This window comes from Homalodisca vitripennis, chromosome X (genome assembly GCF_021130785.1).
Source record: "Homalodisca vitripennis isolate AUS2020 chromosome X, UT_GWSS_2.1, whole genome shotgun sequence".
Classification (NCBI taxonomy): Eukaryota; Metazoa; Arthropoda; class Insecta; order Hemiptera; family Cicadellidae; genus Homalodisca; species Homalodisca vitripennis.
Genome location: NC_060215.1, coordinates 64,469,841 through 64,485,543, shown reverse-complemented (window position 1 = coordinate 64,485,543; position 15,703 = coordinate 64,469,841). Strand labels below are relative to the sequence as shown.

The following is a 15,703-nucleotide window of genomic DNA, read 5'->3' as shown; positions in this document are numbered from 1 at the left end:
CTCTGGTTACCACAGAGTCTTTGTTCCGAAATGAGGTCAGTGTGCGGCCAGCTCTCGAGCTATCACAACGCCGTCTTTCTCGCTCTTCAGGAGGTACTTTTCCCGCGTTTTTATGCACTTCGTTTTCATGCACTTCGTTTTCACATAAGACTTCATTATTTTTAATGATTTCTAAGTTTTTTTAGTAATAAATGATTGTGTAATTCGTTTTACTGCTTAAAAATACTTTTTACTGACATACACAAGGTATGTCTATGCAAAGAAAGTAAAAGTAGATGTTTTTATTAATACAGAAATCATTTGGTAAAGAAAGATAAAAAATTCCTGAACCAACAACCTAAAAATCTCGGAATAATCTCCACCAAATTATACTCATCCATGTTTTATCAGAAATAGGTAGGTTTTGAACCAGTAAATAAAATTTAGAACACCAGAAATTACCTCAGAGAGGTGATGTGGCAGCTCGCCAGACACCTTTTGAAAATCAATATAGTTTTCCTTTAAAAAGCATGTGTTTGGATGTATTTTATCAAGTTAAATTATACATTGTTTCTTCTATTTTTTACTTATTATTATCCTGGAGTATTTTTTTATTTTTTGTTAAGATTAAAGTTTTCTTTAGAAAATGTTAATTATTGCTATGTTAATTTGAAATTTGTATTTATTATTTTTATTGTTACTGCATTAGTGGTGAGGTGTTTTACTCTTGTAATAAAACTACATGGACTTGACCAGAAACTAGTTTCTAAGAATATAATTAGTAATTAGTATTAAGTGAAAATGCAGACAAATACAAATAGAGCGTTTACATTTATGAATAACATTATTTGTAATTGTTGTTATTTCAAAGAATAAATAAATAAAAAAATGATAGGCACTGGAGCACAAAACTGGTTCTCAATAATCCCTGCGGCCCTTCGCAAACTTAACTGGAGTTGAATGCCTTAGGACAACAAAAAGCGTTCCAGATGAGCTTTTGAAGTGACTTATTAAGAAAAAATGTTAATACCCCTATGTAGTCGTTTTATTATTCTGACACTAACTTGGACATCTTCCAGCTGCGATGGAAGCTTTTCAAAAGGAAATTGTTCTGTGTTATAGTGTTCTGTAGTTGTACCATGCCCCTAGTCTCATAGTTTCTGGAGCCTAAATAATCTGTCTAGTTTATATTTGCCAAGATATGAATAAATGAGCTCGTAGTTGGCCGTTGTCAATACTTTAGTTGAGCAATATTTACCAAGAATACCAATGGTTTTCAAAAATATTTGAAAAGATTTTATGCATTTATTTATATGAGAGTTTCTCATCTTCTCCCTTCTTATCAGCATGGCTTCATGAGAGGTTGTTGCATTCATAAACTTGCCATCATTTACCTGATCTATATTGATTTTCAAAAGGTGTCTGGCGAGCTGCCACATCACCTCTCTGAGGTAATTTCTGGTGTTCTAAATTTTATTTACTGGTTCAAAACCTACCTATTTCTGATAAAACATGGATGAGTATAATTTGGTGGAGATTATTCTGAGATTTTAGTTGTTGGTTCAGGAATTTTTTATCTTTCTTTACCAAATGATTTCTGTATTAAAAACATCTACTTTTACTTTCTTTGCATAAACATACCTTGGGTATGTCAGTAAAAAGTATTTTTAAGCAGTAAAACGAAGTAAATAATATTGAATTGTGACATTTTTGTAGTGCATGCACAAAAGTGCTGGTTACAAAACATTTATGTTGTTTTCTAAGTTAAGAAAACAAACCAAGTTAAGTTAAGTTAATCATATATGTTGTACATATATGATTATAAAATTAAATAACAATTTTATTTTAATAAAATGTAACTTTACATGATTTTAATATTTTGAATTAGAGATTTGTAAAAACTGTGTTTTTGTAATTTATCGTTGTTATCTATAGTGGATTAGTAACGGCCACAGCCTATACCATTGTAGTCTATAATGCCCCGTTAACGTATTCAACTGTCATTATTGTTAAAATGTTGCCTATGAGAAAGTCCAAATTTGTACTTAACTTATATCATTCTTTTGCAGCTTACCATGGCTTAGAGCCAATTCTGATTTTGATATCACAGCGTATCAAGGAACGTATCTGGATTGCCGATGAAAGGTCATATGCCAATTATGCTGTTATTCCTGAGCTGCATGATATGCTGACCTCTGAAAAACTATCGGCTAAGATTCATTTATGTCCGGTAATTCATTTCTTTACTATTTCTACCACTATTTGTAATTGGGTTTGAATTAATAGGACTGAAAACCAAGCATTATTACTAATATATAGAGAAATCAACACTTACCTTGAAAATGTCCTGTTAGGGTTCACTGATTTGAAAGAAACACATAAAAGAACACATATTTAGAAATGTTTGCACTGCAATTTCCACCAGTATCTAGAGAGCATTCCATAACTGCTAAACATTTAAATAAGCTAGGAAGGGGTGTCTCAAAAGCCAAGTATGAAAAAGCTTAGTAACAGTAACAATGTTGTGTGGGTACTTATTTATTAGGTTCAAACGAGACAGTGAAAACCAATTGCAGCATTGTTTCTAGTTATTGTGGTACATTATTGAATTTTTGATAAAAAATACAAATAAATAATTCATATAATATAGAAGTAGAGTTTGAATTTCCATCGAATGAAAAGTGTTTTATCACCTCACTTACCAATAGGTGAGAATCAGTCATTACTCTAATAATTTTTTTGAGACTATCACTTAGTTTTGATCCAAAATATTAAGCCATATTGAAAGATTACTTCCTCACATAAGCAGGCCATACATAGTTTGTAGAAACAGTACCTTTAAGGCGAACTAAAAGGTAAATATAAATAACTTTAGAAAACCTCTTACTTATATATTTTATGTGTATTGTGTAGGTTCCACTTTAACTAATTATCTATGTCAATTACCAAAAAAATTTACATTGTTGGCAATATTACTATCATTAGAGGCTGAATAAGGTTAAAAACTAGAGATTATTACTTTGTATTTTTTTCATTGAAAACAAATTTATTAGGTCTAAACCACTGGGAAGCGCCTATCAAAGAGTCATCAGGCAATCTTGACAGTTCTTCAACATTATTCTGATAAAACATCAGCAATGTTGATAAAAGTTATGTCATCAGCATAAAGTGTTGTTCTACCTGTCATGGCAGATAGTTTATACTGATTAGAAAGGAATGGTCCTGTGGGAAACCATGTTTGACTATAATGTCCTTCTATCTTACACCATTGATGCTAACAATCTGTTGCAACCATTTAAATAAAATAAAAAAAAAAAAAAATAGTGAAGAACATAATGTTTATCAGGTCACAGAATGTGCCCTGAGCAAAGGCCTTGTTTTGAAATACCTGATTAATGTGCTGATCACATCATATTTTGCATCAAAGGAAGATCTAGTCCTTCTAAAACAAAATTAAGATGTATTTAAAAGAAAATTACTCTTCATAAAATTAATAATTTGTTGAGTAAAACCAAAATTTCAATCATTTTGGACAATTCAGAACAACAGAAATGGGATGATAGCTCACATACTGATATTTGCATCCTTGTCATATGTTGGGTATAATATGGACATAGTTGTCTTGAAAATATATACTAGATGGCAACAAATAATGGCAAGGAACATTATTACAGAGGTTTTTTTGTAGTTTGTTCAACTTCATTTATGGAATGTATAAAATAATTGTTTGAGTATAAATATCAATGTTGGGTTTGACATTATTTACCAGGATACCGTTCTTCTTAATAATTTGCCAAGCAAATTTGCATTTGAAGGATATTGGGGAAGAAAGAGGAATGTCAAAAATTCTCAGTGATAAAAAAATCTATCTTATGGGTTATGTTGAGTACTATGTGGTGTGTTAATAACATTGGTTGAAAATGGGGATTTCAGGGTGTAACAGAATACAAGTAGGGAATGAATACAAAATACAGATAACTTTATTCATGAACATTAAGTTCAGAACAGGTGTCATGTTACTAAAGTGGAAATACAAAACAAGAGAAAACACATTAGATTTTGAGAATTCTGTTTGTCTAAAATATATATATATATATAGTGTGTGCATGGTATACATTTTTATTTTTTCCACACAATGAATGGGATGTTTTAAAAAACAATATACCTACAAATAAGAAAGTAACAAAAATCTTTAAAATGTATTCACATACATCCTTAGCACTCCACACACAGTGTGGGATGAGTTGTTTCCTGCATTAATGACAAGAAACTGATGTGGTTTGATGTAGATCTAGCTAGTATGGAACCAGCCTTAATCTTATTTTCAAAGATATTTATGGATCTTACATGAAATGAACATCATTGATTTTGTTTAGTTAACAGTGTGATTGTCCAGTAGTAATCAACAATAAAAGTGTTTAAATTTAGTCATTATTATAAAATAATTAGTACTAAATTTTCTGATTTTAATAGGATGTCACCATATATTTGTAGTATAGATATAATATACAATAATGTTGTGTTTGGAGAATGTAAGTAATTTAAACTAATGCTATCAAAAATATTTGCTATCAATCACAGGTGTCTTCTCAAGGTGAATGCCAAAGATGTTTAAGAACAGGAAAGTTCATAAAGACAATAAAACCCTGTGCTATGTCGTTCAACCTACAACAGTTACAGAAAAGCGTAAGTTTCATATTGTGCATATATCTCTCTACCTCAGTATTTCATATTTGGATAAGTCTCTCTTTATTCTTACGATAAACCTGCAACAAAGTCACTCTGTTGTGAGTGCTGGGGTATGAGGGGATTATGAGAAATGAGGTGGCGGATAGGTTAAGCGAGAGCTGGAGTTATGTCACGACTTGTATGTCTGGAACACTTTTGTGGCTTAGTTAAGTGTCAAGTCAGCTACTCTTATTAACTTGTTATTAAGTCCAAAAGTACAAAAAAGATTAATTGAATGGTGTTAAAACATATTCATGTGGGGAATCAAATTTAACACTTTTACAGAAGTTAATAAAATGATCAAAAAGAGCCTATGTTAATTTTCCAGATGTATCTAAAAATCGCCAAAAATCAATATGAGGTTTAATGATCATAAAACTGATAACCACATTCAAAAAGGAAAATTGTTTCTGGAATAGATGTATATAATATCATACAATCAAAGTAATATTAAAAAAAAAACTAAATACAGGAGACTGTCTGTCTGTGGCTTGAGTTGTCATCAACCAGGGGATATAGTTATGATTCTCCAAATAATCTTGTAACCATAACTTAGCACTTTTGCCATTTAGTGTTACAGTTCTTTAAATATAAATTTAATAGGAACAAAAAAGATGTTATGAAACATGCTGCCAAAAAGGAATGTGAGAAACAAGAACCAAAAGAACCGAGTAAAAGAAAGTGCAGAAGATCACATAGTTTTCACTCTTAATCGTACTGTAGAAACAGGTTTTATTTTCTGAATTTACCTGTCACAAACTGCACTGCAGAAAGAGTATATTTTGTTTTGATTGGAATAAAGAATGTGAAAATATCAACTCTTTCAGACAGTGAACTTGATGCTCTAGTGTTATTGTGTTAAGAAAAAGACTTGATCCCTGATGTCATAAATATAATCGAAAAGTTAAAAACCAGAAAAAAACATTTTGTTTGGTTTTAGTTTCTAATTTACCTTTAAAATTTGTAATCATAGTATATAGAGTAAATAATATATCAATAAATGGATACATTGTATTGAGTGAATGTTCTCTTATTATTTCCTGTTAAATACAATATGAATAATGCAGTTGTCTGTATAAAAACTAATTATGCTACTTTTATAAAATACTTATGTATTTTAAAAAAGAGCACCAGTAACTGCAGAGAGCGCCTACCACCTTAGCCTGGGGACTGGAGAAGAGTAAACAAAATTAAAAATAAAATACGAACAGCTGTTCCAATATCCTAGCATAGAATCAATACAATTTATATTGTATGATAGTTGACGGCAAGGAATGGTATCGGACATTATAATGTAGTCTACAGTATTAAGTAAATGTATTAATGAAAGTTTGCAAGGAGTAGTGATCTACAATGTGTGTACAAAATGAATAGTTAATTAAATCTGCAACATGTGAATGTTTACACTGATGTTACTTGTTTGTTTACAGAGGGTGAAAGAGGACTGTAATGTTGTGAGAGTTGCATATGCAACTCATTGTTCTTTGGAGGAGCTAATTAAGATAGTTAGTTATCTCAAACCCGAGAACACATATCCATGTGTTGTGCCTAACAATACTAGTCATGAACAGGTAATAGCATTGTTTTTTTCTTCTTAATTTTGGTTAATTTTACTCAATTATGAACCAATCAACCACCAATCATTTTAGGGTAAATTTAATAGTGTATGATTCAAGATATAAATTTGCTTGAAATCTAATAAGTACAAAGTAGTTAAAATATAATTATTTACATAGTTTGTTAACGTACCATAAAACTGTACACTTTTTTATTCTTTCTAAAACAAATAGGTTTTATAGTTCAAAATAATTATTTTATATTAATAACTACAAAGGCAGCAATAGGAAATAAATACTGATATAGGGCATATGATTATATTTTTACTAATCTTTAAATTTTATAGGATATAATTTTCAATCAATAATATCGTGAATAAAAAAAATATAATGTTTAAGACAGTAGTATTTTATTTTGTTCTAGGTTCTTGAAAACTTGCAACTCTCTGTTTTAAAACTACAAACAGATGAAAAAGAAAATTTACTCTCCTGTGCTAATGAGAGTAGTGATCAAGAAAGTACGAGTAGCAGCTCATGGTTTCAACCTACTAAAATGTCTTATTTATCAAAATTACAGACCAGCAACTTGTCAACAACAAATAGTAGCGATGATTCATTAAGCCCCATTACTCCACCAGCCAAGAGGCGTTGCTCTTCTCAGGTATTGTACTGTTTTTCTCTCAGTTCATAATTATTAAAGTCTGGAAAATAATGGGTTGCCAACAGAGGTTTATCCTAAACAAAATATACAACACAATGTAGTGTGTTACTTACAAAGTATTTCAGCTAAAAATTAATTTTTGAAAAAATTATCAGTTACTACATTGTTTTAGGGAGCCATTCAGTTGAATAGTACATGTAATAGGACATGTAATAATTACCTGTAATTATCAAGGCATAATACTTCTCATTAAAAAATAAGCTCAAAAACTTATTCAAATTTCACCAGATTTGTTTTTTGAAAATAACTACTAAAAATAATAATATTGGTGCTTACAATAAAAATGTATTGTGCTTTTCAGGCGTAGGAAACAACAATCACAATTAAAATGTTATTAAAAAAGTTTATAATGCTTTTTTAATAAATGCAGTTCTTATTTTGACATTGACAAAATATTAATAATCCTATAATTAATTAGTAAAGTATAGTTTTCATAAAACTACAACAGTTTTTTTCCTCAGTAAATTAGTGCAATTATCAAAATATATTATGTCATACAATCTGAGGAGACTCCCCATATATAGCCACATCATCCTTAAAGGATTAAGTGAGAGGGGTCATAAAATATTATCTCATATTTTGACTTACTCTCTTTTGAAAGTTGTAATGTAAAGGTACAGGGGATTATGGGAAATGTTTGTTCTTAACCACAACTTTGAGAAATGGTTAAAATGGTGTTAACTAAATGAAAGAGTTCATTCTTTGAATTTAAAAATTTTTTGTCCACTTCCAAATTAGAAAAACTGAAGGCAGCAGAACAAACTTCATCATTAATGACAACATATGATTGTAAATAAGGCCACATCAAACTCCGCACCAGGTCCTGACAATATACATTATGCCATGTTGCGGAACCTGACGGAGGAAATTAAGAAAGACCTTTTAACGTTATATAACAATTTATTTTGAAAATGTATTTCCTACATCTTGGCGTCGTTCACATATTATCGCTCTACATAAACCGGGCCGGGATAGAGCATCTCCAAGTAGCTATCGGCCTATATCCCTTACTAGTTGCCTCTGCAAAGTCCTTGAAAGAATGGTCAATAGAAGGCTTGTGTGGTATTTGGAAAAAAACAATCTTCTGGCGACTACTCAGTGTGGATTTCGGCAGGGCAGGTCTACTGCTGACAATCTGTTGTGTTTGGAGACGTTCATCCTAAATTCTTTTATTCAAGGAAAACACTTAGCTGCTGTTTTCTTTGACCTGTCGAAAGCCTATGACACTGCATGGAGAAGGGGTATTGTAAATAAATTAATATCTTGGGGTGTTGGTGGTCACATGGTGGCATTCATAAATGGCTTTTTGTCTGACAGAACCATCCAAGTAAGACTCGGGAAAACTTTTTCTGGTCCTCTTATTCAAGAAAATGGAATCCCGCAAGGAAGTGTGTTAAGCTGCACTCTGTTTACCATTGCAATAAATGAAATTGCATCGTATGTAATACCTCCTGTACGCTGTTCTTTATTGGTAGACGATTTTGCTATTTTCATCTCGGCAAAGAAACTATCTACATCAGAAAGAGCTTTGCAGTTGACTATAAACCGGCTTGAACAGAGGTCTAGAGTAACGGGTTTTTCTTTTTCCCCATCCAAAACTAAGTGCATGGTCTTTTCTAGGCTCCAAACCATGGGGAAGCCAACACTAAGTTTGATGGGACAGAGAATACCAAACGTCGAGGAAATAAAATTCCTGGGTCTCACGTTTGATACCCGGCTAACTTGGGTGCCTCACCTGAGAGACCTAAAAGATCGATGCATGAAACGCTTGAACATACTTAGAGCTCTTAGCGGAACAAAATGGGGGGCTGACAGGACATGCATTCTCAGATTTTACAAAGCCACCATCCGTTCCTGTTTAGACTATGGATGTCAAGCATATGGGTCCGCAAGACCCAGTGCTCTAAAAATGCTTGACCCTGTCCATAATTCTGCTTTAAGACTGGCCACTGGAGCTTTTCGATCTTCTCCTATTAAAAGTCTTCTTGCAGAAACGGGAGAACCTCCTCTTTCGCATAGACGGCAACAACTGTCCCTAAACTATGTTCATGCTCTTTCAGGGAAGCCAGACAACCCTGCATTTGAACCGGTCCTGCGAAATCCACTCCAAAATTCTTTCCTAGCGAAACCAAATCATCCTTCACCCTTAGGCGTTAGGGCCAAATCCTACGCTTCTGAAATAGGCCTAAACGATTATGAGTTTAAAGTCGTCCATCAATGTGATATCCCACCCTGGAGCGTCTCGATGCCAAAAATTATTTTAAATCTCTCTAGGTTTAAAAAAGTCTCCACTCCAGAAACAGTCTACCAACAAGAATTCCGTCAAATACTAGGCAGCCTCGCAAATGTTGTCTATACTGACGGGTCAAAGGAACGTTTTAGAACTGGATGTGCTTTCGTCACTGGGGTTAGACGATACGGGTTTCGTCTCCCCAATGACTCTTCCATTTTCACGGCCGAATTAACAGCCATCAAAAACGCCCTAAATATAACGTGTGCCATGACAAATAAATTAGTTATCTGCAGCGACTCCCTTAGTGGTATGCAAGCCATCAGCGATATGTATTCTAAACACATAATCATCCGCGAAATATGGCACTCTTTGTCTTCCCTTCAGTCCGAAGGTGTTGCTGTTTTTCTTGTCTGGGTACCTGGACACATTGGAGTATCCGGAAACGAGCTGGCAGATAGAGGAGCCAAAGAAGCATTGGAACTCCAGCCTTACACCGCATGGATGGTTTCTTCCGATATTAGCCTGGTGGTGAAGGGCAAACTGAAAGCCAAATGGAATACCGAGTGGCAGGCAGTCGTTAACAACAAGTTCAACAAGTATTTTTCATCTAGCCTACCTTGTAATTCTGTTTTGTACGCGGATGATACTACTCTTTTAAACTGTAATAAAGACTCACAAACCTTAAAATCTGATCAAGAACGTTCATTTAAATTAGCTCTAGAATGGTTTAAAGCAAATGGGTTGGCAGTGAATCATAATAAAACTGAATATTTAACTCTATCTCTACACAATAATACTAAATACAGTAATGATTCTGTTAAGTTATTGGGTGTTATCCTAGATAGTAAATTAAGCTGGCAACATCATGTTAATTATTTATGTACTAAACTATCTAGAGTTATATACCTATTATGTAAACTAAGGAATACTGTTACTCAGGAGATGTTGATAACTGCTTGTTATGCATTTTTCCACTCACACTTGAGGTATGGTGTGACTCTTTGGGGAAACAGTTCCAGTGCCAAAAAAATATTTTTATGGCAAAAAAAAGCTATTAGGATTTTAAAAAATGTTTCTAAACAAGAATCTTGTTCACCTTTTTTTAAAGAACTTCAAATTATGACCTTGCCAAGTTTATACATCTACTGCTCATTACTTGATGTAAAAGAAAATTTGAATAGTTTCATAAATAGACAAGATGTTCATACACACTGCACAAGAAAAAAGTATTTACTCGATCTACCCCCAGTCAGACTCGAAAAGACCAAAAACAGCCAGATATTTTTCAGTATAAAATTATTTAATAAATTACCAGAGAAGGCATGGAATGTTACACTTAATAATTTTAAAGTTACCATTGCAAAGTGGCTGAAAAATAAAGCTTTTTACACTGTTGAAGATTACCTAGCCTGTGATATTAGCTCATTAAGTTTTTAATCCATTGTTAATTTAAGATTAGGATTGTTAGCACATATTGTATAGATTTTTAAATTATTTAATTGTAATTTTATTGTTTTTATTCACATTTATATTATTGTTATTTAGTTCTAGCTGGCAATACTGTATTTTGTCCTATAACTGTGCCTAGATTAAAGATTAGATTAAAGTAGGCTATATAATATGTTGACTTTGTCTATTGCATAATATGTATTGTGCTTAATGACAATAAAATATCTTGAATCTTGAATCTTGTTTTCATGTATGTTCTATTTATCTTTTTAGCCTCTATATGGGTTAAGACCACTCTACAGTCTTTCCCTTATTCCATTTATTGTTATTTAGTTTTAAGTAGTAGGTGAGTAAATTATTTACTCACCTCCTAGTCGTGATTACTATTTCTTTTTTTTATATAGAATGTAACCTTTATTTACTTAATTGACACCACCAAATGCGAGCAGGTGCCAATTCTTTCTTGAGGGCGATGATAACCACAGTGTTTTTTGCCCCTTAAAAGAATAAAAAAAAATATGATTGTAAATGATGGTTATACCAATACACCGACTTGGATTGTAGAAATTAATATCCAGACATGTAAGACAATATAAACTATTTTTTTATTAGTAAGCTCCGAGTGAATATTCAGTGAAATTTATTACTAGATTTTTGACTATTAATTATAATCTGGTTTGTCTTAAATAAAAATCACAGTTATAAATAAAAATAATGGATTTATTTTAAACTGGCAAATTAATAAGTCCAATGTTTCCGAATTTTCATCACTCTATTTTCCACAAAGAATTGACAAACCATTTAGTAATTTTAAAAGGTCCTTTGGCAAGAAATAAAAATATTAATCAAATATATCAAACTAAAAATCAGAGCTTTCTTCTGAAATAAAATAATAAAGTTTTCAAATAAAAATCAAATACCACTTGGAAATAACTAAAATAAAAATGTTCACTTCTAAGTTCACTCAAAATTCAAAATAAAAAATCAAACTTCTCTTTCCACTAGTTGTACCTTAACTTTCAAGTCTATGCAATTCAGATACAACTCTCTCAAACAATTATTAAAGTCCAATTCATTTCCAATTAATAATTCACAATAAAACAATTCCAATTAAACATTAATTAACTACTAAATTTCCAAATTTCAATTAAAGTTATTAACAAAGTTCAATTTTAATTCACTTTTCTTGCAAGTTTGAACCAAATATAGCTTGTACGATTCTATTGTGCTCTATTGTTCATCGAGAATCAGTTATGCAGATTGCTCTGTAGTTTCTATGAATTTAATTTTTCCTATAAAAAAGACAACAAAATTAATTTAATATCAGATCTGGAAGACTATTTCAATATAACGTACAGTAAATTTGATGCGTTAAATCCTCAAAATCCCTCGCAGAAAAAATTTTAGAAACATGGCGCACCGTAATTAACTTAATTCACGATAAATTACCAAAAGAAGGGCGAAAATTATGAGTTGGTGGTTATATAGTTCTCCTTCCTTCCCTTCTGATGGTCATCCGCGGCGTTCTCTTATTGGCCCAGCCGCATCCAACTGGAGAAACTTTTTGATCAATTCAAGGCAGTGAACCGCCTTCCTAATAATTTAAAATTACTAGCAGTAACTTTCCAAAGGATTACATATTCGTTTTTATTCTAACTTCTCACAATCTAATTTAAAATTAAATCCTAATATTTCTTTCCCAAAATTTTCATTTAATTTAAGTTTTAATTAAAAAATTAGCCAATGTAGCTTTGAAAACGCTACAAATAACATCCAATTTGATGCACATTTTTGGACATGTGTTTCGAAAGTGTCACAGTGTTGTTTTACAGCTCATTTTGATATCAGTGCTATTTGAAGTTTCAACAATTGTTTTATATCATATTTTCAAAAGTGAAAGAGTGTTAAAGAGTGAATATTTTAATCCATAAAGTTGACATTTTAAAATTGTTTTAATCATACAAATATTGGTAACTTACTAACTAACCTGAAATAGAATAATTTTTATTTAATTGTATTTAATACAGTGATTTTATTAAACATTTATTTCAATACTCACAAGTTTAAAATATCTTCAAACTGTACTGGCATTTGTAACAATAAAATAATGTTTATTTTCACTTTCACTTTTACTGTGCAGTAATGCTGTCACGACAGGTTTATTACCCTATCTGATTGTGAGTGAGCAGGTTTTAGTTGATACTGAGTGACTCTTGTTCTCTTATCAATAAGTACTGATAGCTCAGTGTGTAAGGTGGACATCTCTCAAAGTTCAATATTAGATCAGTGGTTCAAATCATTCACCTGGCATTTCTTTTTGCTTAGTCATTTAAATTTATTAAACTATCCAAAATTAATTTAATAGAATACAGGACATATTTAAGTAGTTACATTTAATTTATTAATAAAATTTTGGAAATGAAGTCATTAGAAACCATAAAATAACTTACAAATAAACTTCCCAGTCAATAAATGTAATTAAATAATTAACAAATATTTTCTTAATTTTTTATTTTAAAACATGGGAAAATACAGAAAGAGCAGCATATACAGTTGTGAACAATGCAATAAGAAACTGGGAACCCGAGGATACAGTGTAGAATGCACTACTTTTGAAAATTGGTTTCATAGAACTTGTACTGATTTATCCGTTAAGCAGTGTAAGGTATTAAAGAGAGATATTGGATGGAAGTGTAATAGATGCTCAGTATCGGATCAGCAGACTATTTTACATAAGGAAAATAAAAACGAAAAGAGTTATAATGAGCAGGAAGTTGAAGAGGTAGCACTAGATGACACAGACAACATCAATGAAGATTTATTGCAGCTAAATCAGGAGCTAAGGAATGAACTAAAGAGTGTAAATTTGATATTGACTGACATGGGTAAGCAGTTGGAGGTATCAAGATGTGCAGAAAAGAATCTCCGCAAACAGATAACCAGCTTAGAAACCCTACTTATAGAAAGAGAAGAATTTATAATTAAATTACAAATTGATAGAAAACAAAAAGAAAGTATTAATGTAAATAATGCAAGTGAGCTTTACTCTTGTATTGTAAAAGTACAATTTAAAAATAAAGATGTCCGAAGAAGTTTGCCATTACTAAAGCCAAAACAATCCATAATGTGTAACAACAAATTTCAATTATTAAGCGAGTCGGAAGTGGAGGAGAGTACTTTTGAGATAAAAGGATCACAGGCAACAATGACAGGAATACTGGAAAAATGTAACCAGCCAACAAACTCGAGGTCAGCAAAAACCAAGAAGCCCAGATTGCTGTTTGTGGCAGATAGTCATGGGAAGCATTTGTCACCACTTCTGGAAGAAGAACTGGGGGAAAGTTTCACTGTGGAAGTTGTCACAAATCCAGGAGCAAATTTTAACTATGTTGCTCAAAATTTGGTGGAGATGACGTCTAATTTTACAGCTGAAGACCATGCAATATTTCTCTGTGGAAGCAATGACTGTGATCGAGTCAAGGATCATGAATTACTTGTAAATAGCTTTAAGTTAGATAAAATAGTAAATGTAGCATCTAAAACAAATGTACATATTCTAAGCATTCCATTCCGTTTTGATAGGCCTAAAGAAAACTTTGCTATTCACTGTGTAAATGCAAAACTACATAAATGTATGTCAACATCTAATATCAGAGGTTTTATAGATTTGTCAACCATTCAGCCTAACTACTATACAAATCGTGGCTTTCATTTTAATAGAAGAGGTAAAGCTTTACTAGCTAAGTTGATAAGACAAAATGTGAACAAAGATCATTGCAGTGCTCAGAGTAACACAGACACACAAGACAATTCAACCACACATAGAATCTCTAATATCCAGAACAACAGCAACTCCATGAGCAATAAAAACACATGTAGTCACTTGTCAACACAACCTTCATTAATGTCACCACTGTCACCTTTTTTAGCAAATAAATTGCAGAAGAGCCCAGTAAAATAGAGCAGAGAAAAATAATAGAGCAGAGAAAAGTAATATCAAAGGTTCAGTTTTACAACAATAAAAATACAACAAATACAAATAACATTACCAATTTTCATGACAACATACAGCACCTGCCCTCATCAACTGAAAGTTTACATGATTTTTCTCAAGATAGTAGGCATACTAAGGCAAGGAGCTGTCAATCATTATCTAAGTTTTCTATTTTTCATCAAAATGTTCAACATTTGTCATCCTACTTAAATATATTAAATATAAATTTAGAGGAAATACAACCAGATATCTTAGCACTAACAGAATATAAATTGACAGCAGCAGAATTGGTTGGGTTACACATTCCTTAGTACAACATTTGCTCGTCTTTTGTGAGATCTCATTCATCTGGAGGTGGAGTGCTAATATTGGCTAAAGAGCATATACATTTCAGATGTATTAAATTACCAGCAGTTGAAGCTCTCTTAGAAGAAAAAGAATTTGAGTGCTGCCTGTCTGAAATAACTATAGATCAATTTTCTTTTGTATTGGCAGTTTTATATAGATCACCCCAACACTGTCTAGTAGATAAATTTTTAAATAACTTAGATATATTGTGTAATATACTATGTCATAAATTCAAAAATGTGATTTTGGCTGGAGATATAAACATAAATGTATTAAAAAAAGATATAATTTACACTAAATTTAGTAATATATTAAAAGTGTATAATATGACATATTTGGTGGACTTCCCAACTAGAGTTACAGCTGATTCTCAGACAGCCATAGATAACTTTATTACCAATATAGATTGTACAAAATTAAATATGTCAGGTATCATAACTCAAATATCCGATCATGATGGTCAACTTCTAGAATTTTTAGAATTAAATTGTGTGATTCGAGTAAAATGAATATAAAAAAACTATGCAGAAGATTTACTTTGAATAACACTGAAACATTTTTGCGAGATATAGCAAAGGAGACATGGATAGAAGTTTATCAATCACCGGTAGATATGAAATATCAACTATTTCATAGTATTTTTAGTTATATTTTCGAAATAAATTTTCCTAAAATTAGTCAAACTGTTAAAAAAC

General features: G+C 31.7%; 1 protein-coding gene across 1 annotated transcript in view; it reads left to right on the top strand.

The window, feature by feature from the left end:
- Nucleotides 1–15,703, top strand: part of LOC124369086 (protein artemis-like) — a 44,386-nt gene that overhangs the window by 15,131 nt on the left and 13,552 nt on the right. Inside the window, exons 5-8 of the mRNA XM_046826809.1 lie at nt 2,049–2,209; nt 4,561–4,665; nt 6,138–6,278; nt 6,688–6,924. Of these exons, the coding sequence (XP_046682765.1) occupies nt 2,049–2,209; nt 4,561–4,665; nt 6,138–6,278; nt 6,688–6,924 (644 nt within the window). The remainder of the gene's footprint in view (nt 1–2,048; nt 2,210–4,560; nt 4,666–6,137; nt 6,279–6,687; nt 6,925–15,703) is intronic.